Source organism: Papio anubis, chromosome 5 (genome assembly GCF_008728515.1).
Source record: "Papio anubis isolate 15944 chromosome 5, Panubis1.0, whole genome shotgun sequence".
Classification (NCBI taxonomy): domain Eukaryota; kingdom Metazoa; phylum Chordata; class Mammalia; order Primates; family Cercopithecidae; genus Papio; species Papio anubis.
This window is the reverse complement of record NC_044980.1, coordinates 131575285-131600560: the sequence shown is the minus strand read 5'-3', so window position 1 is coordinate 131600560 and position 25276 is coordinate 131575285. Positions and strand designations below refer to the sequence as shown.

General features: G+C 40.3%; 1 protein-coding gene across 7 annotated transcripts in view; it reads right to left on the bottom strand.

Annotated features, from left to right (window-relative positions):
- Positions 1-25276, bottom strand: part of CTNNA1 (catenin alpha 1) — a 315972-nt gene that overhangs the window by 29062 nt on the left and 261634 nt on the right. For all 7 annotated transcript variants that reach the window (XM_021940205.2, XM_021940203.2, XM_021940206.2 and 4 more), the window contains 3 exons: positions 18889-18969; positions 17549-17701; positions 956-1048 (listed from right to left, as the gene is read on the bottom strand). In XM_021940205.2, the coding sequence (XP_021795897.1) occupies positions 956-1048; positions 17549-17701; positions 18889-18969 (327 nt within the window). The remainder of the gene's footprint in view (positions 1-955; positions 1049-17548; positions 17702-18888; positions 18970-25276) is intronic.

Genomic DNA, 25276 nt, shown 5'->3' with positions numbered 1-25276 from the left:
AGCATTCGTTGCCACGTATGCTTCAGAGCCTTTCTAGAGCGCCAGATGCGTAATGCAGCTTCATCACCAGTCTTCCAATATACCATTATAAATGGAGACAAGTTCTTGAACTTTCACTTCAGAAGCTGGCCAAATTAAGTTACTATCTGCATCGTAAGGCTGCTTTATGACACTACAGAATAAAGACACTAGCTTGTGAATTTGGTTTCGTCCAGCACAAAGACCGAAATACTGGCCATTAAAATGAATATAGGTAAATAGTGTGGGGTGACTCTCATGGTTCCAGGATGGTCAGATGTCACAGATGGCCCTCCCTCAAGGAGGGTGTAAACTCACCCTCAGAGACACTGTGGTCACTGCCACCCTGTATTTTCCAGCAATGAAGGGCACCATACCTTCCCCCACCCCCCAAGACAAAGTCTCACTCTGTTACCAAGGCTGGAGTGCAGTGGCGTGATCTCGGCTCACTGCAACCTTCACCTCCCAGGCTTAAGCCAGCCTCCCACTGTAGCCTCCTGAGTGGCTGGGACTACAGATGCATGCCACCATGTCGGGCTAACTTTTGTATGTATGTATGTACGTATGTATGTATGTATTTTTTTTTTTAAGAGATGGGGTTTTGCTATTTTGCCCAGGCTGGTCTCAGACTCCTGGGCTCAAGAGACCCACCTACTTTGGGATCCCAAAGTGCTGGGATTACAGGCGTGAGCCACCGTGCCCAGCCTACTATGCATTTTCAATGAAGGGCAAGGAGTAACATGTAATCTCAAATGCAAATGTCACTTAATGTTAAACAAAAAATATTCTAAACTCTGTGGGTTCTGTGTCAGTGATGTGTTCCCAAGACTTCCATCTAAAATCCTAGACAAAACAAAACTTAACAAAATAAACCTCCTCTCCACTCTAATCAAAATTCAGTTTGGTTATGCTGTCACCAGTGTCAGCTGTACTTTACCTGAGGACAGAGGGCTTCCAACTGACTTGCAGACATTCGAACAAGCTTTACACCTTCTTCATTATTTGAGATGGAACAGGCCAAGTTGGCAACCTATAAACATAAAAAATAATCTTTAAAGATTTTTCTCTTTTGACTACTAAGGAAAACACACATACCTGGCCCTACCTCTGACCATTCTGGAACAGATGACAAGAGGGCCAAGGGTGCCTTCCTTCTCACAGCCTGATTATTTACTTAGATGAGGACACATTTTTAACTCCGCACAAAGCAAACTAACAGACTCATAACATACATCAAAAAGATCCCAGGGCCTGTAACTCACAGGCTTTGCATGGCCTCTAACCTGCGTGAACAGTAACTTCAGAAAAAGGTTCTTCTAGTATGGGAAATAAGGTAGAAAAGCTGAGGAATCAGGAGCATCAGGGAAGAACTGTTGTTATCCTCAGATAAAAATGTGTTTTCCAGTGTTCTTGAAGGAAGGAAATAAAAAACTCTAAGGTGCTATTCTCATTTGACAGGGAATAGATGCTTAACTTACGGCAAGATGAATTTTATTTGAACATCAGGCAATTTTTCAAATAAAAAAAAATAACAGGAAGACAACATCAAGATGGACCAAAGGCAATCATGATCAAAAGTGGAAAAGGCAACTGGTTATGTTTCATAGTTAAGAGCAAAACTGCCCTTCAACTGGCTTCTCAAAAACACTGACAGCTTGAATCTCTCCTGGCTGATGCGGCTTAATTTGAACCGAAATCTTTACCTTCCTGTCCAGCCATCTCAATGATACAGCTCACGTAGCCAGGAACAATCCTTCAGGTTGCATCATACTTCCTTTGCTGAAGCTCTGTAATGTTACTATGTAGAGACTGCTAAGGCTGTGATCACTTATCCATATTTCTAAATGAACAGGCTTGCCAATTCCATCAGCAATAACCGGGCCCAACTGAATACATGGTACTGACTGAGACACATCTTTACCCCAGCTGTAAACTGAGTTATGAATGATAAAGGCGTAGGCAGTTGAATATCAGAGGCACTTTCCGGGAATTTAAATGCTAGAGTAAACAAGGGCAATGGCAATAACCTTTGATTTTTACTCCTCCACCCAATTTAAGCACATAAACACATCAGAAAAATTACACACTATTATGGCAGTTGTTTGTTGTGTCACAGTTAAGGATTATCAGCTTTCTGTAAGACTGCTAACTATCAGAATCCTGCAATGCCCAAACACAAGGAGAAACAAAAGAAGTTAACATGCAATTTAAACATAAAAATGTAAGGGAACTGGAAAGTCAGATCTCTGATGTTTATGAGTCCTTCAAAGTCCCATAAAGAAGCAACACTTACACTCCCTGACGCTTACAGTTTCACCTTCTCTGTCACCCGGACCCAAGCAAAGAAACATTTCTTTTCAGGATGACGATCTACAGAGATGACTGGGGATTTCTATTTGTTTGCTTAAAAAATCACTGCAAAATATGACCTAAGATAAATTTTGTAAAATATATGACTTAAAAAAAAAGGAAACTGGCAGGGCGCGGTGGCTCAAGCCTGTAATCCCAGCACTTTGGGAGGCCAAGACGGGCGGATCACGAGGTCAGGAGATCGAGACCATCCTGGCTAACATGGTGAAACCTCGTCTCTACTAAAAAAAAAAAAAAAATACAAAAAACTAGCCGGGCGAGGTGGCGGGCGCCTGTAGTCCCAGTTACTCAGGAAGCTGAGGCAGGAGAATGGCCTGAACCCGGGAGGTGGAGCTTGCAGTGAGCTGAGATCTGGCCACTGCACTCCAGCCTGGGCGACAGAGTGAGACTCCGTCTCAAAAAAAAAACAAAAAAAAGAAACAAATATTCACTGAAGGAGAAAGCTTGAATTAGATGTGTTCATGAAGAGTAATCTACAACTTCTATTGCTTCACTGCCTTAAGACGACATTTTGAACAACAAACATAAAATCTGATGATGATCACTGAAAAAATTAGCATTTTGGGACTAACAAAGATCCCTGGTGAGGTGCCCAGCACCCTGCCTATTCCCATCATTTGGGAGGCCAGTTGAATGTTGGATCCAGGGGGGTCACTACCAGCACAATCTTATTTCAATCTATATTCTCAATCATATGAATCCTTAAAACTCAGAAAAATATTTAAATTAAGAGCAAAAGATTTTAAAAAAAGAAGCAAAAGATTATATAAGTACTCTCTACATCAGACACATGAGGGTAGTGTGTGGCTAAGGCTGAAATGGCTGATTTATTTAAACCATCTTTTCTGTTTCATGATTACAAACACTAACAAAACAAAGGTTATGGAAGACTTGTTCTTTATTTTAAAACATTACTTTAAAATATTTCTGGTGTACTGTTGAAGCAGTAATGTTCTATAAGAGCACACTGCCTATTTCAGGAGGCCTGGGAGGAGGAAGGAGTGCCTGTCACTAACAGTCTTCTCCAGATGAATGAGCTTCAATTCACCCCCTAGGGACAGGGCTACTCACTTCTAACAATGACAAATGTGCAAATGCAACATCATGACCACAGCTCTCTGAGAGGCTAACCTCACATACTAGTGTCAGGCCTGACTACAATGAAAGGAGAGGGCGAGGAGAGGAGCTTCGTAAATGCCTCTGTGGAAAATCTGGGGCTCTAGAATGAGGTAACAATTAACAATGAAACTAAAGAAGATCCTGAGGTTAGAATGAGAAACACTCTGAGCTGGGTGCAGTGGCTCACAGTCCAAGGCAAGAGGATCACTTGAGGCTAGGAGTTTGTGACCAGTCTGGGCTACACAGCAAGACCCTATCTCTATACATTAAAAAATTTTTAGTTGGCTGGGTGTGGTGGCACGCACCTATAGTCCCAGCTAATTGGAAGGCTGAGTTGGGAGAATAGCTTGAGCCCAGAAGGTTCAAGCTGCGGCAAGCCATGACTGCAAGACCCTGTCCCAAAAAAAGATAAAGAGGCCAGGTGTGGTGGCTCCTGCTTGTAATACCAGGCCCTGGCCACATAGTGAAACCATGCCTCTACTAAAAATACAAAAATTGGCCCAGCCTGGTGGCGTGCACCTGTAATTCCAGCTACTTGGGAGGCTGAGGCATGAGAATTGCTTGAACCCGGGAGGCGGAGGTTGAAGTGAGATGAGATGGCACCACTGCACTACAGTCTGGACAACAGAGTGAGACTCTGTCTCAAAAAAATAAATAAATAAAAAGAAAAGGAAAAGGAAAACACTTGGAGCAGTTAACTTCCACAGAGAACCCAGCAGAACCAAGACTTTGTAGAACAGTGAGAAGTATCTCTGGATTTGTTAGGAAAATAAATTATTATCTTTGCTACCACAGTTACTTGTATTAGCAACTAAAATGTCTCTGATTCCAACTATTCGAAGAGGTAGGCTAAGACTGACACCACAACCACTTATTTGAGATCAGGTAGCCCTCTTTCATACCATCTATGCCTACTGTGTAGAAGTTTGGACCTTGCAGAAGAGCAGGTTTTAGAAAACATGCGAACAATCGGCCTTGGGTTTTGCTGGTTTCAGGAAAACCCAAGCTCAAATCTGAGCTGTTGAGGAAATGACTCACAGCCCCGCTGTGTCAGATCAACAGATTAGACATCTGTACATGACAGACAACTTTTTCAGTCTTTTAGGAAGGCTCTACCTTTACTCCACAATGGATGATCTTTACTTACATAAAATTTGTTAAATGAAGTTTCATTTAGGAAAAAATCCCATTACGACTTTATTTCAATCTTGCTCCTTCTGTAACCATGATGACTATTTTTCTCTATTACACACAGATTTATGATTTACTGAAGTCCAACACAGTTGTTTCCCACTTCCTTCAGTAACTGCTCCTGGGTTCCTATTTGGCTGAGTTCCTCTTATCCTGGAATGTTTGTAGGAAGACAAGATAAGATTTCTTTTTGTTCTAGATAATAAATTAATGACCGACTCATAACAGCTTATACCTTTTGTAGGAATAAGCAAGTGAGAAGAGATGTGGGACAGGGAGCTTTTAAGTCTACATAATGACCCACCAATGCAGCAGCAGCCCAAAGGAACAGAGCTCAAAACATACATCTCTTCCCCTGGGCCAAGCTAGCACCCAAGTTTTCTTCTTTAAAATGGTCTGAATGCCTGAAAGTCAAAAATAACAAAAAAAATCAAAAACTCAACTTTTACAAACTTGTCGTACATAAAGTAAAAGTCCCAAATGCAGGTCATAACATTTCAGAGGCACTCAATAAGTTTTTAACAACTACTTCCAAACCCACAGGGGAAATGATGATAAGCCCCCACCTTTCCAATTTCCAGGGAAAGATGTTAAAGGTGTTGGTGATCTTATCAGGAGAAACAAGATATCTTACAATCCTGAAAAATGAAGTATGCACGGATAATAGAAAAATTCTACAACTAGATTGTGGGGTGATGGTTGCACAGTTCTGTAAACTTAACAAAATCTGAATTGTACACTGAAAATGAGTAATTTTATGGTATGTAGATTATGCTTTAATAATGCTTTTTCAATTTTTAATGCAGAGCTAAGCAGGTGAGAAATTAAGAGAAATTCTCAGAGGCTAGAAAAGAGAAAGGAGAACTTCAGAGAAGTAAGCAATCACCCAAAACAGTGTTTCCTCTGGTCGGTGGGTGGGGGGTTTTATAGGGAGGTACCATTTCATGATGAGAACTTGGGTTTTAATGGGCCAAGGCCAGGGTCCTCTCAAGGTAGATAACTCAGATCAGAGACTGCACAGAGCTGGAACAGGCAAAAGGCAACAACCCTAGTAAGTGATCAACCCTAAGAGCAATCAAGAAAAGTCACCATGGAAAGAGTAGGGTATTTGTCAGTCTAAGCATTTGCTTAGGGAGGAAAAGAAGAAAAAGCCCCTATACCCCACTCCAAACTCTAATCAAAAGCTGGCCCTCCGCAGGGGTTTAGGTATAGAAATTATGTTACGTATATGGTTCAGAAAACTTTTATATTTAAGAGGTTATGAATTAGTAGTACCTCTAAGCAGACGGCGGAAGCAAATATAAATGAAAATTTTACCTCATGGAAGGTAAGCTAAGCACAGGCCTCAAAGAATTCCCACAACAAAACTCCAGGAATGTGAACTCACAAATTAAAAAAAAACAAAAACAAAAAACAAACACAGAATGTACACAAGGAAATGAGCCATCTTGGGCAAGAAGAAGCAAAACCACCGCCTGTGTAATCAGATCCATAATAACGCATATACTCAAATGATCGAAAATGCAGTATTAAAAATATATTTATGTTAACAGAAGAGTACAGATAAGGAAAAAGACACTCAAAAATAATTAGTCAGATTTGAAAAGGATCAAAACAGAAGTTCAAGAAAAAAGCAGTAATTTCTACCACTTCTAGAAATTTAAAATAATATTGACTTAAACTCTACTGAAAAGAGAATTAGTAACCTAGAAAGTCAAAATGAAGAAATTCTTTAGAAAAACCAAGATATTTTCACCTTATGGAAAAGGTGAAAACCACAAAAGAATTTAAGAGATATGCAAGATAAACTGAGACAGTCTACTATTTACCCAGAATTTCAAAGAAAGAACAGAGAGAATGATGGGAAAGACAATGCTGAAAGAGATAATGGCTGAATGTTTTTCAGAAGGGATGAAATATTATTTTCAGACTTGGGAAGACAAATTCCAAATGGGGCAAATAAAAAGAAATCCACACTAGACATGTCGTAGTAAAGCTTTAGGATAACAATTTTTTTTTTTGGAGACAGGGTCTCATTCTGTCACACAGGCTGGAGTGCAGTGGTGCAGATCACCACTCAGATGATCTTGTAATCATTTCCATTCACATGGTATTATATGAACCACTTTTAGTGTTCTCTACTTCTAGTCTACCTAACTGTGTGAATAATTTATAAGTAAAGCTAGAAAAGGTACTGTCTGAATATTAATCCATCAGCTCTACTGATGAGAAAACAAGAAGGCTATATTAGGCCATTCTTGCATTGCTATAAAGAAATACCTGGGATTGGGTAATTTATAAGAAAAGAGGTTTAATTGGCTCACAGTTCTGCAGGCTGTACAGAAAGCACAGTAGCACCTGCTTCTGAGGAGACCTCAGGAAATTTCCAATCACGGTGCAAGGCAAAGGCAGGAGCAGACGTATCACATGGTAAGACGAAGAGTAAAAGAAGGGGTTGGGGGGTTGGGGAGGAAGGTGCCGCACAATTTTAAATGACCAGATCTTGTACGAAAAACTCACTATCACAAAGACAGCACCAGCTATGACAGATGCAAACACCTCCCACCAGGTCCCTGGAGATTACAATTCAACATGAGATTTGGGCAGGGACAAATACCCAAACTGTATCAAAAGCTGTATCCAAACTGCATCAAGAGCAAAGGTTGGGCAGAGTGCTGCTTTAGTCATGCCTATCAATGTTCCAAGAAAAAAGAAGAATCCTAATGCCCCTTGAGAAGAAGGTTCATCCAACTGCCTTTGCTTGATCATCCCAGAATTTGACGAGGTAGTTAAATTCAGCCCAAAAAGCTTATTTTTGGTTAAAGTGTTTAAAATAGTACATGTAAGACAATTTTGTCTCAAACAAAAGTAAGGGTCTGAACTTACAAACCTTTGAAAATATGAGAAAAATCAAGCTAGCATGCTTAGAATTCTTCTGGAATCCAAGGTCAGCATTCTCCCCAAGGACATCTAACTTCTCTCATGAAAACATTCCATAATCTGAGAAAACTGAAGCTTCATTTAAAATTTACTTTTTACCAGAATATCAGCCTACAGTATCATATAGAAGCACTGAGAAAATACCCAAGATGTCACAGGTAGTCATGTAAGATCAGTGTTTAATTCAAATGCTCCTTACAGAGACTTTTTCAAGGCCACTTTACCACACATTATCAGCATACTATGGAATAAAAGGTATAATGCAGATCATTCAATTTGCAGTTAAAATATACATTTCAAACCAATAAAGCCATACTCTATGAAGTTCCAGATAATGGGAAATACTGTGTTGGGCAGTGGGGGTAGAGGTATAGGTAACAGCTCAAAAGCATGCCAGTTACATTCACTTTTTGGTTCTTAATTCACAAGGTAGTCCATGGAATGGAATCTTATTGTAGCAAATTCATTATAATAACAGCCACATTTTAATACAAGGTCTGGAGCTGAGGGGAAAGGATTTTGGACTGAAGTTACTGGTAGCAATGGGGAAAAGATGAAACACAATCAGTTGTATATATCACATGAATAATATATCATTTTTATAGGATTTCATTAATGGCATTTTCCCTATGCCACTCTCTCAATTCACAAAATTGAAAATGTATTCAGAAGAGAGCAAAATAAAAGGCAAAACAATGCTCTTTAGCTGTTTAAGCTGCTCATAGCCAAAGGAGGAGGGCAAGGAATGAAGCAATTAAAAAGGACACATGGGTACTGTGTTATTGACAAAAAGGTTAATATTTCTGACAGCAAATAAATTCTTCACCTCAGTACGCTTTAAATTGAAGAGCAACATAAAGAAATCATTAACTTGATAGGGGAGAAAGGGGCGAGTATAAAAGGTGTTATCCTTACCACGGCCTTGAAAGGCCATGCCGTTTTATAAACAGATGAAAGAAATGCCCTCAATGCTATGCTACACTCCAGAACAGAAGAAAATGGTAAAGGGAAGAGCCATCCAGCCCACCAATACTGGCCCTCTGGCTCCTGCTCCCCCTACTCACTGGCCTTGAGGATACACAACATCTATGCACCCATCACATAAGAGAAGTAGCTTCAACACCACGCAGGGAGTTACCAGAGATTCCACTGACAAGTGCAGTATGATGAGGCAGTCACAGGTCCCAGCCAGACCCTCAGAAAATAACAGTTAAGAGAGGTCTCATGGCGAATATTCTGCTGTTTGCTTTTAAGTGAAATCATGAAAGATTCTTATTAAAATAAGGACCCAGAAATGGGCACAGTAATGTGCGCCTGTAGTCCTAGCTACTTGGGAGGCTGAGGAGGGAGGATATCTTGAGGCCAGGAGTTCGAGACCAGCAAGGGCAAAAAAGCAAGAACCACATCTCAAAAAATAATAAAGATCCAACAGGCAGCCAGCACCACACAGACTCCCTGACACTGTGTATACACAGGGGGACTAGAGGAATTTACTTCTGTTGATAAAACCTCAATAGTCAATATATGGTTTTTATTCTTGAAACAAATGTTCTATTTCCATAGTGTGATATGCATACAAGGCATCATAAAACACTTCCACTTCTGAGTGGGTGATAGCCCTACTACTACTCAGGAACTATTCATATATTTGAAGCAACTTTATGTGAAACTCCAAATTAAAGCATAACCTTTTTATACTATTTTATTAGGTCTAAGAGAAAAGTATTTCTATTAAAGCAATAGATAAAATTTCCAAAAACCAAGTTAGCAAGAGTCAACACATCTGGCCCAAATTTGTTTTGGTCATGTATTAACATGCTACTGAAACAGCTTTTGTTCAACTTCCATTTCAAACGCTGATAAAATGGACAACTTTCACATATCACCTCAGTACAATTTCTACTATATTGTAAAAAATATATACACTATATAAAATACATATTTAGTACAAGATAATCTTTATGTGAGTGGGGATTTTTGTTGTATTCGCTACTATATTCCTAATGTCCAAAACTGTGACCAGGACATACTAAGAAATCTATAAATACTTGTTATAAGAATTTTGTTACAATTTTCTTCTCCCTCAAATACAGGAAGTTTGCTACAGGTTTTCGAAAGCTTCATTCTAAGCCACTCCCATTCCCCCAAAAAACTGCTCAAATCAATGTCAGTTAACCTTTTCAAAAAAAAATCTCCAAATTTTCCCATCATCTCCACATCCCACAAGTTTTCCCAGTTCATTCCTCTTGTGTGCACTGTGTATATGCAAGATGCATTAGGATGCTCTTTTGTGCAAATGTTACAGATACTTCAGAATAAGACAAAGCCCACTAACACTGACAATCAGTCATAATGTAGAGCTCTGCATTTCTAAAGTACAGTCTTCAGTCCACTGAATCAGAATCTCGGGGAGGGAGCTGGGTGGTAGCCCAGGAATCTGAATGTTGAGCCCCTGGGCAACTCTAATGTTTATTAACTTTGAAAACCAATAGGTTCCCTCATCTAGTAGTTGTTGAGCACCTACTATGTTCTAGGTAGTATTCTTGGCCCATGTCCTCAGACAACTTACATTCTTTTTGGTGTATGGGGTGGGGCCAGACAAATAAGAAAATAAACAAATCCAATAGTTTCAGATAGTAAGAGGCACTACAAAGGATGTAAAACTGGTGACAGAATGAAGAAATCACTGCTAGAGGATGAAATGTAGGGAATGAGGGTTCCAGGAAAGTTTTTCTGCAGAAGTGACACGTGGGTAGAGGGCAAAGGTGGTGACATGTTTAGGTATGGTCAAAGATGAAAACTGCTCAACTATGGCAGAAGTCATTCAGCAAGGAAGACACAGGACTGAAGACAGTTGTAGGCAGGGAAACTTACAGGCCATGGTTGAGAATCTGGATTTTTAAATATTATCCCAGGCTTACCTAGAAGCCACAGGATGAGTGGGTCAGGGGAGGGACAGGGTTAGTGCAAGAAAATAATAATAATAATAATAATTATGAGGCTGCTACAGAAGCCCAGTGAGAGATGGCAGTGCACACTAGGGAGGAGGCCACAGAAACTAAGTAGACCAGGCACAGTGGCTCACACTTGTAATCCCAGCACTTTGGGAGGCCAAGGTGGAAGGATCGCTTGAGTTTGAGAATAGCCTACACAACATGGTAAAACTCCATCTCTACAAAAAATGAAAAAAAATTAGTGAGGCATGGTGGTGCACCTGTGGTCCCAGCTACTCAGGAGGCTGAGGTGGGAGGATCATCTGAGTTTGGGAGGTCAAGGCTTCAGTGAGCTGTGACTATGTCATTGCCCACCAGCCTGGGTGACAAAGTGACTTCTTGTCTCAAAAAAAAAAAAGGAAAAAAAGAAAAGTAAAGGCGCTATCTTAAGCCTAATCTTAGGCAGCATTTTTAAAACATCAGAGGCCAGGCGTGGTGGCTCACACCTGTAATCCTAGCACTCTGGGAGGCTGAGGCAGGTGGATCACCTGAGGTCAGGAGTTTTGAGACCAGCCTGGCCAACATGGCAAAACCCCATCTCTACTAAAAAACTACAAAAATTAGCCAGGCAGGGTGGTGGGCGCCTGTAATCCCAGTTACTCAGGAGGCTGAGGCAGGGAGAATCGCTGGAACCGTGAGGCGGAAGCTGCAGTGAGCAGAGATCACGCCACTGCACTCCAGCCTAAGTGACAGAAGAAGACTCTGTCTCAAAAAAAAATAGGCCAGGCGCGGTGGCTCACGCCTGTAATCTCAGCACTTTGGGAGGCTGAGGTGGGCAGGTATTCGAGACCTGCCTGACCAACATGTTGAAACCCCATCTCTACTAAAAATACAAAAATTAGGTGGGCGTGGTGGCACGTGTCTGTAATACCAGCTACTCAGGAGGCTGAGGCAGGAGAATCACTTGAATCTGGGAGGTGGAGGTTGCAGTGAGCCGAGATTGCACCACTGCACTCCAGCCTGGGTGACAGAGAGAGACTCCGTCTCATAAATAAATAAATAAATAAATAGATAGATAAAACATCAGGTTGGATAAAAGGAGAAAGGATATATATATATATTTTTTTATTTTAAAGAAAGGACACAAATGGAAGGGGGCAGCCAATAATATGTAGAACAATGCAGCAGCAATCCTGATAGGATAGAACATGAGATGGAATATAAGAAGGTGATATACTAGGTGAGTTTCAAAACCATACATAGAGCCAAACACCTACCCGCATCCACACTGATAGGAACGAACATGATGACACTGAGCAGCAGCACCTATGTAGGGAAAGCCTAGGGACTCTGACCAACTGTGAGCTCAATGGGCATCACAGAGTGAGGCTGCTGCCCAAAAGGCTGAAGGACTCCTGGGATACACTGGGCAGTCTCCTTCCAGAATGACAACAGCCTCCACTGCTCTACGCTCATCCCCAGACCCTGGAGCAGGTGTTCCATGAGGGCTGGCCTTGAGTGAAGGGCATTCAGAGGAGAGCTGGGACAAAATGAGCCTCTGAAAGGCTCAGGGAAATTATCTGGATCAACAAAAGTATAAGAGCCACAGAAGAATTTTTAATTTTTATTTTATTTATTTATTTATTTTGAGACAGAGTCTCTCTCTGTCGCCCAGACTAGAGTGCAGCGGTGCGATCTCTGCTCACTGCAACCTCTGCCTACCAGGTTCAAGTGATTCTCTTGCCTCAGCCTCCCAAGTAGCTGGGATTACAGGCATCTGACACCTCACCCGGCTAATTTTTGTATTCTTAGTAGAGATGGTTTCACCATGTTGGCAAGGCTGGTCTCGAACTCCTGACCTCAGGCAATCTGCCTGCCTCAGCCTCCCAAAGTGCTGGGATTACAGGCTTGAGCCACTGCGCTTGGCCTGAATTTTTAAATTTTTTAGTAGGTACATTAAAAAAGCAAAAAGGTACCAAAAATTATTTCAACATACAATCAATATAAAAAAAAATTATTACTGGGCTGGGCACAGTGGCTCACGCCTGTAATCCCAGCATTCTGGGAGGACGAATCACTTGATCGAGATTGGGAGTTCAAGACCAGCCTGGTCAACATGCTGAAACCCTGTCTCTTCTAAAAATACAAAAACAGCCAGGCGTGATGGCAGGCACCTGTAAATCCTAGCAACTTGAGAGGCTGAGGCAGAGAATCGCTGGAAACCAGGAGGCGGGAGGCGGAGGTTGCAATGAGCCGAGATCACGTCATTGCACTCCAGCCTGGGTGACAGAGCAAGACTCTGTCTCAAAAACAACAACAACAACAACAACAAAAAACAAAAAAAAATAAGCTATTTAATATTCTTTTTCCATATTTAATATTCTTTTTCTATACCACATCTTGAAAATATGTAAGTATGTGTCAACCCAAAATATCTGAGATAGGTCTCAATTTAGAAAGTTTACTTTGCCAAGGTTAAGGATGCGCCTGTGACACAGCCTCAGGAAGTCCTGTACCCAAGGTGCTTGGGGCACAGATTGGTTTTATACATTTTAGGGAATCATGAGACATCAATCAATATATGTAAGATATACACTGGTTCTGTCTAAAAGACTGGACAACTTGATGTAGGGAAGGGGCTTCCAGGTCATAGGTAGATAAGAGACAAACAGTTTCATTCTTTTGAGTTTCTGATTCCCTTTCCAAAGGAAGCAATCAATCAGATATGCATTTATCCCCACGAGCAGAGAAATGACTTTGCAAATGGGAGGCAGGTTTGCCTTAAGCAGTTCCCAGATTGACTTTTCCCTTTAGCTTAGTGATTTGGGGGTCCCAAGATTTACTTTCCCTTCCCTTCACATATGTATCTTATGATTTTTTGTTTGTTTTTGTGGTTGTTATTTTATTTATTTTTTTTGAGACGGAGTCTCACTCTTGCCCAGTGCAGTGGCACAACCTCGGTTGACTACAACCTGCACCTCCTGGGTTCCAGCAATTATCCTGCCTTGCCTCCTGAGTAGCTGGGATTACAGGCACCCGCCACCAAGCCCAGCTAATTTTTGTATTTTTGGCAGAGATGGGGTCTCACCATGTTGGCCAGGCTGGCCTCGACCTCCTGACCTCAAGTGATCTGCCCACCTCAGCCTCTCAAAGCGCAACGATTACAGGCATGATCCTGCCACCGTGCCAGGCCATTTATCTTATGTTTAAAGTACCTCTAATTCACATATGTGTAATCAGCAAGAATATGGACAGGGGGGGCTCCAAAAAAAAGGAGATTGTGACTCCCCTCTCCTAACAGCCAGATAATCTACCAGTTAAATATGCTGTCTCTGGAGGGAGAGTTTACCACTGCTGAAGGATCCAAGAAAGACTACATGACAATAAAGATTACAAGTGAAAGGGATTTACACACCATACTAAGAACCTATGATTCTATGAGAAAGGACCACTCACTTTGGTGCAGAGATGGAATCAGATTCCCTGCAGAGAAGAAAAAACTTGACTCAGAAAAGACAATCTCCAGGGAAAAGGAAAGCTCAAAGCAAAGAGCACCCAGTAAGACAAGTGGTAAATCACTGGGTAATGACCATAAAAAGGATCGAAACAAACCTGCCCTGCCTTACCTCTTCTAGGTGGCGTTTATGACTTTGCAGCATGCTAAGGTGGCCTGTATAATCAAGCTACCTAAAAATCATGCATTCCACATACCTTTAAGATGGGGAGGTATTATATAATTTGTCTGGTCTTTGTCCTCGATTTCTGGGAGGAAACCTCTGTATCTTTGAAATTTCAGCAGTAATGAAGAATGTTATTAATGCATGGCAAGCCCTGATAGTTTATGCTAAGGAGATTCCTCAGGATAGGGGGTCAACCATGTGATTAGAGGACTGGGGCTTTGAGGGAAGGGGACTGGAGATTGAGTTCAACTATATTATTATTGGATCATCATGCCTACACAATGAAACCCCAATAAAAACTCTGAACACTGAAACTCAGTGGAGCTTCTGGTTGGTGAAAACACCAATGTGACAAGAGGATGATGCACCTTGATTTCATTGGGAGAGGCACAGAAGCTCTATATTTGAGATCTTCCCAGACTCCATCCTATGTGTCTCTTCATTTGGCTGGTCCTGATTAGTATCCTGTATAATAAAATATTCTACGAGTTATTCTAGTGAATTACTGAACCTGAGGTGGGTCATAGGAACCCCTTAGATTGGTACCTGGCTGGTCAGAAGTACAGGTGGCCTGGGGACCCCAGAACTTGCAGATGGCATGTGAAGTGAGGGCAATCTTATTGGGGACCATGCCCTTAACCTACGGGGTCTGCACTAACTTCTGGTGATTAGCATCAGAACTGTATTGCCGTATTTTAGGAGGAGCACTCAACCCAAACACATCTGACAGACTTCTCAGAGGCTGCAGTGTCTGGTCCTCTCCTTTCTTGCCAGAGGTTTATCACCATCAGCCCTGCCCAGCTTTCATATAGCACTCTTACTTCCCTTACACCACAGGGAAAATGGCAAATGGCCCTTAAAACCAAAGTTGGCCTGCAGACATTTAATCCAGTGAGAAGAGAATGAGAAGAAATGAAGCAGTCAAGAAACTAACACTCACAATGAAATATTTTACCTTTGCTTAAAACAAGTCACTGACTAGTTCAAAGTGTTTCATTGTAATACAAAAGTGGTAGGGGAGGAGAAGCCTTGTCACTGAAGAATAAAGTTCTGCCATAAGTCAGGAATTTGAGGCTTCTACAACACTTTAAAAATTCACTTCCTTTTCATGGACATACACAATTATACATCCTCTGTCTCTATGACCGTAAATGTAATTTAACTGTTTGCAGAATGGCACTACAAAGCCTATGGTTATGCCTCAAGCAATGAAAAGCCATGTGTCATTTAATGCATAGTTAATGTATGTGGGGGTGTGGAGAGAAGAGAGGTTAGAAAGGGGTCAGAACTGAGCTGTGATGGGGAACACCAAACTCTCAATTCTAGGGGGCCCTTGATTAGTAGTGTTCAGAATTAAATGAAATAAAATAAAATACATAACCTTGGAAAAAGTTCCTGGAGCAAGATCTCCAATACTTCCTGGCCCACTCAATGCTTCAGTGGGGTGTTAGGCTGTCCACTAAGCCAGTGAGCTTTGAGTGCACAGTGCTCATTATTGGAGGGATGTAAGCCAGGTGAACTTAGGCAACTTACTTAACCTCTCTAAGCCTGTTTCCTTACCTGAGAAATGTTGTGGGAAGTACACTGTACTTGCACATAGCTGATACACAGTAGGCACTCAGCAAATGTCAGCTCTCTTAGGCTGGAGAGGCCGAGGATGATGCAGCTGGCCCTAATAAAGGATGCTCCAACACAGACAAGGACTGTCCTCTCTTCTGCTGCCACACTGAGCCCTTTACCACGCTGGTACCCAAGGCCTTGGGCTGGCAGCATCCTTGCTTCCTACCATGCGGAAGAACTTTCTAATACATATGCTACCTATAGGACACTGGCTTCCTGAGCGCAATCTTTGTGTATCTGGAAGTTACACCTCATGCTGTCATGTGACTATTGTGAACAAGATTATGCTAAATGGAGACAACAAAATCGAAGTCTTCTAATTTTAGTTTCAAATGCCAGAATCATTAACGTAAATAGAAGACTGACCTATGTATTCTGTACATAATGAATTCAGGTCAGAATAACACTTAATGTTCAAAGAAAACGACGTAAAATTAGTAATGCACGATGTGATTACTGATGTTTTCCTTGGAAAATTTTTATGGTATTAACATGGCCTCACCAGGCACAGTAGCTCACGCCTATAATCCCAGTGCTTTGGGAGGCTGAGGCGGGCAGATCACTTGAGGTCAGGAGTTTGAGACCAGCCCCATCTCTACTAAAAAAAAATACAAAAAAATTAGCCGGGCGTGGTGGTGGGTGCCTGTAATTCCAGCTACTCAGGAGGCTGAGGCAGGAGAATCGCTTGAACCCAGGAGGCAGAGATTGCAATGAGCTGAGACTGCACGACTGCACTCCAGCCTGGGCAACAGAGCAACACTCAGTTTTAAAACAAACAAACAAAAACAAAACAAAACATGGCCTAGTATCACTATAAATCCAAAAGTACGAGACACACATTTTACATAAGGTCCCATTTTCTGTTTTTACACAATGACCAGCTTACCATATGGTCTATGGAATATCTTTACGAAGTATTAGATATTCTGCATTAAGATTATAAAATCAAATAACTTGAATACATGCTTATTTTGCATCCCATTTCCAAAACACAGCAATAACGAATAAATTAAGTAACATAATATCAGTTAGCAAAAGGAGAAGTAAGCCTAACTTACCTGGGAATTAAGTCACGATTCACTTTCTTCTTGCCACCCTACAAACCAACCACTTACATACAGATTTCTACCAAGCAAATATAACTAATTAGCCCCATGTCAGGGCTCAGTTTTTCCACTTTATGCCTGAGTCTGTGTCTCAGGCATAAAGCTAAGCATTTGACATACATCATCTATTTAGGTCCTCAAAATAATCCCAAGACAGATATTATTAGTGTCCTAATTTTACAGACAAGAAATGGAAATTGAGGAAGGTTAGGTTAACTTGTCAGGATGCAAGTGCAGGCAGTATGGTTCCTGAGCTCTGGCTCTCAGGCACTGCTGCTTTCTATACTATCATTGAGTCTAGTCATGTCATGATTTACCTTTATTTGCATTAAGTGGAGATGTCAGGCTTCCAGGATAGGAACTGTTAATATTTAATAATGTACATAATTAATGTAAAGTGACCAAAATGGTAGTTTTCCCTAGATGTTAAGTGATAATGAAAGACTATCATCTCATACGTGTTGTATGTTAAGTGAGCCCTTACAAATTTTAGCTAATTAAATAATGTGATTAAAACTCACCACACTTCACCAAGTTGCCTACACATCAATGAAACTGCTAATTCACCTACCTCAATCAATTTGTTGGCATGTTCACGGAAAACTTGGGCATACTCCTTAACTTCTTTCTCATTTCCATTCTTTGCAGCTTCAATCAATACCAAAAGTGGAACATTGGTTTCCAAGAAAGAATCTGAAACGTGGTCCATGACAGCTTTGCGGAGCTAATAATTAAATTGTAAAAATTTGATTTTATTTCTACCAAAAAGGTATTAAATAGATTGCTTTTTATTCTGTTGTACACTTTAATAAAGCTTATGGTAGACTGGCCGCACTTACATGAGGACCCCTCATGTAAGCCATACAGTTACATAATCTGCAACACAGGAAACATATGATCGTGGAGACAATGGTTTACATTACTGTAGTTACAGCATTTCAGCAACAGAATCTCAGTTTTTAAGACAATATATCCTTTTTTCTTGGGAATTACAAAACTAAGGCTTACAACTTAAATAATACAAAAGCTGAACAGAAAGCAGCTCTGGGTTGAACTGGCACATAGCCTTGGAATATATGTAATTAGCCTAATTGGCTAAATAAAAAGAGAAGAGAGAAAAAGGAGCTATCTGGTTTATCTGAAAGATTCACACACTATGAACCTTAAAACTTAAGGTTCTCTTTATAACCATTTCTGATACTGCTTCACCAAAAGGAAACTGAATAAAGATATATTCTATCTTTAATTTTGTTTTATATCAGACATAAGCAATAAAATATCTATCTATTATCTCTTAAAAATTGTCTGTATTACAACTTAAGTCTTAATACATTATTTTATAAAATCAACCCTAACCTCTTTAAAGACTAAAACTCAATTTGACTCCAAAATGTTAATGGGGTCATTTATCATTAAAAGGCTCGATTTATCTATTCTCTATTTACTAACTCAGAAAATTCAGCACCTCAAATATCTCTATACCTACCATATTTGGAACTGAAAACACTTCACCAAGGATCTAAGGGAACTGCAAGTGTGTAATGAGCATAGGGCAAGTCAAATAAATAACTGAAATTTCTGTCTCTATTGTACATAGCCAATACAACAAGATCCTTCAGGATTATTTTCACAGGTCGCCAAGTCGTTTTAAATTTATTTTCCTACCTGTACATGCCTTTCACACTAGAGCTAACTTATTCAGTCCAACACAGTGAGACTGTATTACTCCATGTCTTCATGAAATCTGATTAGCCATTAAGAAGCATATTAGCAACAAAACAAAGGCCCTTTCTTGTGAAAATCCATCCTTTCTCTCAATAAAAAAATATAAGGCCAGTGCTTATTAGGATTTTAATCAAAACTACAAAATTGAGAACTTAGAAAAACAATCAGCACTTTCATCCAGATTACCTGTCTACGCAAGTCCCTGGTCTTCTTGGTCATTTTATCTATTGCAGAATTGAGTGCATCACTTCTTTCTTTACGTCCAGCCTGGATAAAAGGAAAAGAGATGAGCATTTTATTCATTTACACAGAAACCTAATGACAGCCTATAGCCATTTGTGCTCATGTCAACATTGAAAAAACAGTACAACTTCTTAAACCCAAAGTCGGAAAATACTGGGGAGCAGAGGGGTGATATGTGGCTTTATTCATAAAAACCCAACCTTTTTATTTTTTATTCTTGGGCTCCACATTATCTGATGATTGGAATTAAGGGAGTTTTGCCAAAATAAGAGAAGCCAAGAGACAAAGAGCTTTGCTTAAAGTTTGGCTTTTAAAAATTAAATTTATATTTTTACTCAAGGTTCAGCATACACCAATTTTATTAATGAAGCAGCTCTCCTTGAACTGCAGCAAGAACAGGGTACACCTGATTTTGATGAACTCTTGAGATCTGAAGAATGTCAAGATGTGAAAAATGGGACCTGGCACTGAAACAATGTGAAACAACACATTTAAAAACTAAGATGTACCTGATAGGTCAGAGCTAATAATGTTTATTATGCAGCTCAAATCATAATGCTTTGTGGGATTACTTTGGTTATTTTTAAAAAAAATCCTAGGCTAAGCTTTAGTGCAGTTATATTGCACAGAAAAGAACCTACTAGTCACTCTTGAAGTAGTATGTAAAACAGCACTTTTTCAGAGGTCAAGGTGTTGAGTCGAGATTTGCCAGGGTAACATTCTAAGCAGAATCAAATGGAATAAAATAGACAGCAGTTGAAAGAAAAGGGACAAAAGTCTTTTTTTAAATCCCAGGTGGAGATTGTTGTGTCCCTGGAAATACCTACATCATGTAGGTTAAACTATAAAGTATATATAAAGTATATTAAAAGCTTGTTTTCACAAAACAAACATGGTTCTTTCTGAAAAACATGTCAGTAAATCACAGGAGAGATACAAATGAACAAAGGAATTGAGCCCAATGTTCCCCCTCTGGATGCCCTCAAGACATTTTGATATGGGTATGCTCTTAGTACATAAGCCAGTAGAGCAGATGAATGGTTAGGAATGGGGAGATCTGTTTACTAAGTGCCTTTAATGGACATTTGTTATTCACTTTATGTCTTATCCCTTACCTGTCAATTGGGGAAAACACCACCTATCTCTCTGTAGACTGCTAGAAATATTGACGGATATAGGTTATTTAGCAAAGGGCAGAAAGGAGACAACAGGGAACAGTAAGAGTTTAAATATAAGTAAAACTGATATGGTCACTATCAAATCTGGTTATGGTCTCATTCCTTAACCCGTTCCCCCCAGCACTCTTGTACTGCCAATAAAATTAAGTATTCCATTAATATTGATGGGGAGGAGAGGTCTCAACAAAAACTCATTCAAATAGGAAGATTTCTACCTGCAGGAATAAACTGATTTATTCAGGGCCATGAATGTCAATCAACCAACTGAATGGACCCCCTTCTCAGCCAGGGCATTCCAAAGTAAACTTGAAAAACTAGTTTAGGCCATCATGGGAAGGAGGGAGTCGGATGTGCCTCATTATACTCTCCTTCCTTTGGAATTCAGGCACAACTGACCAGCACTAACATTAAAACAGAAATCTAAGACTGAGAAAGCAGATTATTTGTAGCAATAAGGTACCAAATTCCAACCGGACTCTAGTATAACATCACATGGCAGATAGCAGGTCCTGAAAGAAATCCAACTGTTAACTCCAAAATGTATTTCTCTGAAATATTAATATTTTGAAATGGCCCTGCAAATTGGTCACTTTTGGGGAAAATCTACATTCTGCAGAGAATTTCCTTCCCTTCTAGGTTTTTTCCTGATTTAGGAGAAATTTAACTAAGAGTCTGGCACCTTTTAGGATCTGATAAAAGGCATCTGATTTGCCATCTAATATCTGAAGTCTACTACCTGGAGGCTTCATCTACACAACAAGAACCTTGGCTTCCCGCCCCCATCTATCTTAACTACAAATATTTCTTTCTGCTGACTTCAGCTCTTCAGGGAGAGCTTAATCCTTTCAACCAACTGCCATCAGGAAATCTTTGAATCCACCTATGACCTGGAAGCCCCCCTCCAATCCTTTCAAACTGTCCAGGCTTTCAGGACCAAACCAATGTACACCTTACATGTATTGACTGCTGTCTACCTATAAAAAGTCAAGGTATGACCCAACCACCTTGGGAATACGTTCTTGAGACTGTGCCTTGGGCCTTGGCCACTCATATTGGGCCCTAGAATATTTATTTCTTCAAACATTCTACAGAGTTTGACTCTTTCTTGTTGACATTAGTCAGCTTGAGACGTGCAATTATTTACTCACAATCTTAAAGCTCAAAATACCAGAATCTAAGATAAAGGTAGCTAAAACTGAATCACAATCAAACTGACTTCACAATTAATGCTTTAATCAGGAAAGTCTCAGCATATTCCTTAAGATACTCAAGCACTCACTTCAAGAAAATTTCTCTAAATAAACCCTGTAAAGTTTGCCATTGTTCCTAGCCACATTTTTCTGGTGTTTCTAATAGATCATTTGTTCTGGAAAACACTTAGAATCTGAAAGCCAAAGGTTGAGCATGTAGACTTCATGAAAGCCCAATCCCCTACAACCTGAAAAGCCCAGGAATTTTCTCAATTTGAGTAAAAAGATTTACTGTTCAAGTTATGTAAAACCAAATCCTTGAACTTGACTTTTGAAAGAATTACAGTCACACAGCAAAATTCACTTTAAGATGCAATGCAACCCACACCATGAATCTGTTAATTCTGTCTTTGTCAAACTACCCAAAAAATCAATTTGTCTTTCTTGTTATTGCAGGAAATAGAGGTTTATGCCTCATTAATCAGAAGGGGGGCAGTTTAGGAGCAGTTATTTACTAAGCCCTTTAAGTTATACTAGACAGACTATTTTAAAATCACAGCATAATTTTAGAAAAATACAGTCCAAATAGCAAGTTTAGGGTACCAATCATTTAAAATGTAATAGAGATGAGTACACACAGACACACTCACAACCTTAACACTGAGCTTGAGGAAAGTATAAAGCTTGCTCATCTTAAAACAAGATTCTGCCAGGCGCGGTGGCTCACGCCTGTAATCCTAGCACTTTGGGAGGCTGAGGTGGGTGGATCGCCTGAAGTCAGGATTTTTGAGACCTTTGGCCTCAAAGCTCAAACCTTTGGTTTCAGCCTGACCAATATGCTGAAATCTCGTCTCTACTAAAATTACAAAATTAAAAAATCAGCCAGGCGTGGTGGCGTGTGCCTGTAATCCCAGCTACTTGGGAGACTGAGACAGGAGAATCCCTTGAACCTAGGAGGCCGAGGTTGCAGTGAGCCGAGATTGCACCACTGCACTCCAGCCTAGGTGACAGAGCGAGACTCCATCTCAAAAAACAAACAAACAAACAAAAACAAGATTCTTCTTTTGAGATTAAAGTTATGATTTTTTTTATTTCTAGCATTAACTGGACAAAAATTAAGTTACTCAAACATAGCCTTAGGAAAAGCAACCCTGTAGCATATAACTATTTCTGGAAGTAGTGAGGAAACTTTTTACTCCAACCCTTATTAGTCTGGAAGGGATGAAATATGTTCCTGGCATTGCTGGTGGCATCTCAAGGCACATTTTAGTCCCTAAATGAAAAGGCAAAAGTTTGCAGGTGAACCTACAAAAAAGCTACTCAAACTGACTGCACGAAACAAGTATCATTCCACCGTATTTCTTAGAGAAAAAGTGCTCTAAATTGAAAGATCCACGTAATTTCTTCTGCCAAACAAAGGCTTTCTTTTCTTCTTATTCTACACATTCTCCCTAGGGAACCTGGTCATTCCTACTGCTTTAATGAACCTATGGTCACTCTGCCATCTTCCATGCTGACCTACCCACATACATTTTTGTTCTTCAGACATGCTGTGCTCTCTCTCACCTACCTAAAATACTCTTCTCCCCTCCTTCTAACTCCTACCTATCGTTCAGATGAGATACTACTTCCTTGTGGAAGCTTCCACTGGTCAATCTCAGCCCTAAGTTCAAGTTCAGTGTCCCCACAGAATGCTCCCACACCACCTCATGTTTCCTCTCAAAGACCTTCTCAAATCATACCTTAGGATAATTACCTGTTGACTTGTCTGTCTCCCACTGGACATGAATGAAATGAGAAATCAATAACCAATTAGAGACATGTTTAAAAAACATAGGACTTCATGTGTAATCTATGTGGCAAGTCATCAGTCTCTGCTTCCTTGTCACTAGTTAAAATATAAGACTTCAAATAAACCTCTGCTTTCTATCCTCATTTCAATCTAGAGTAAGCCTGAGGTGGGTAGAGGAGGGTAAAATACAGTGTTTTAACCCTTAACATTTAAGGACTGTTTAAAAAGGTAACAAACAGTGAGGTCTGATTAGTTTAACAGGATGATCTAATTAGTTAGATAAAATACCTCCTTAGCCATTAGAAAATTAAACAACAACAACAACAACAAACAATGAATTATGGCATTTTACAAGACCAAATAAGAATGAGCATCTGAAGCTTCTTCTACCCAAGACAATAAAGAATGGAAAGAATTGTGCAGGATCTTCACCTCCGCACAAAAGAGAACTGGGGCTGTCATCCATACAGTACAGACCTTCAATAAAGCAAGAGATGAAGATCTTGAGAAAGGAAGTGATAACCAAGCTGTTGCTCACAACCAAGAAGGTTTCTGAGAGGAAAGAGAACTTTAAAGAGAATATCAAGAAAAATGTTTGAAAACTAAGGGAAACTAGCATCTTTTAGGGAGTCGATACATGTCTTCATGAGTAGGGCTAAAAGGCCTGCTGTGGGCTGGGAAACAGTGTCGTACAACATACATTTAATGAATAACAGGAGAAGCAATCTGACCTTGGTTGTTCTACCTGGCCCATAAATGGCTGGTGGGCTCTGCCTAAGCTGAACCTGTAACAAGAGTTGCTGGGAGTGCTTTATGCAAAGCTCAACAGTAGATCAATCTTAGAATACAATGATTATATAGTCCTGTATTCCTAAATTCTTTTCAAAGAGTGCCTCTGCTTAAATTACAAAGAGCAGAACAGACACTGCAGACATACACAGACGAACACAACAAGTATCAAGACGAGCTCTCGAGGAGGACAGTCTTACTTCACTCCTTCCCCTTCAGCCTCAGGAAGCTCCTTTCAGCAATGTGCAATACAAGGAGGAATCAACATCTCAACTGCAGATGAAATGCTGACATGCTGCTATAAAATCTTACAGGTAAGAAATGATCTTGTTCTCTTTGGGGCAAATTTTTATGAATTTTCTTTGCATTAACAATATCACATATTCAACTTTTTTTCTTTTCCTTGCCATATCACTTGTCACTGCCCCTCCAGCCCAGAACCTATTAAGAGGGTTCTCAGATGATGGTTTCCAAGCTTCATCAACCAGAAGTGCTAGCATCTAGCCAACAAACATGCAAACTAACCCCTTAAATTTAGAAAACTGGGTCAGAGAGCCCACTAATATTGAACGATTCTTCAAGTAAGTATGAATGGGTATCTTACCTTGTAATTTTATCCTGTGCAAAGAGCTTTGTATAGCCCCTTGGGCCATCTATGCAGGTAAGAGGAAATATATCTACATCAAAAGCTACTCAGAAATGTAGAGAGGAGAAAGGAAGGACAACCCCAAACTTGGCTATGTATTTCAGAATAAACGATAAAACATGCTACACAGAGAGGAGAGGGGAAACATGAACACAATGAAGCCACTAGCAGAAGAAGAGTTTTAAAAAAGGCGGGTTGCCATAAAAATTTCAGTCTATGCTTTAAACCAACACTTCAAGATGGGCTGGGCATGGTGGCTCATGCCTGTAATCCCAACAATTTCTGGAAGGCTGAGGTGGGAGGAGAGCTTCAGCCCAGGAGTTCAAGACCAGCCTAGGCAACACGATGAAACCCTGTCTCCACAAAAAATTAGCCAGGCATGGTGGTACGCACCTGTAGTACCAGCTATCTGGGAGGCTAAAGAGGGAGATCAATGGAGTCTGGGAGGTCAAGGCTGCAGTAAGCCACAATTATGCCAGTGCACTCCAATCTGGGCAACACAGTGAGACCTTGTCTCAAAAACAAACGAACAAACACAAAAACTTCAAGACAACTTCTGTTATTTTTGTTTTGATGTCTATAATAGCAGAAATAAAACATCTTCATAGTATAAATGTTCATCTGTCCAAATTCCTATGGAAGATCTTCCATAACCTAATGCCCAACTTAGGTGCACTGCTCCAAGATTTCTGGCTGAATTATCTAGCCCTGGGCACAAAATACAAGGGAAGCAGGT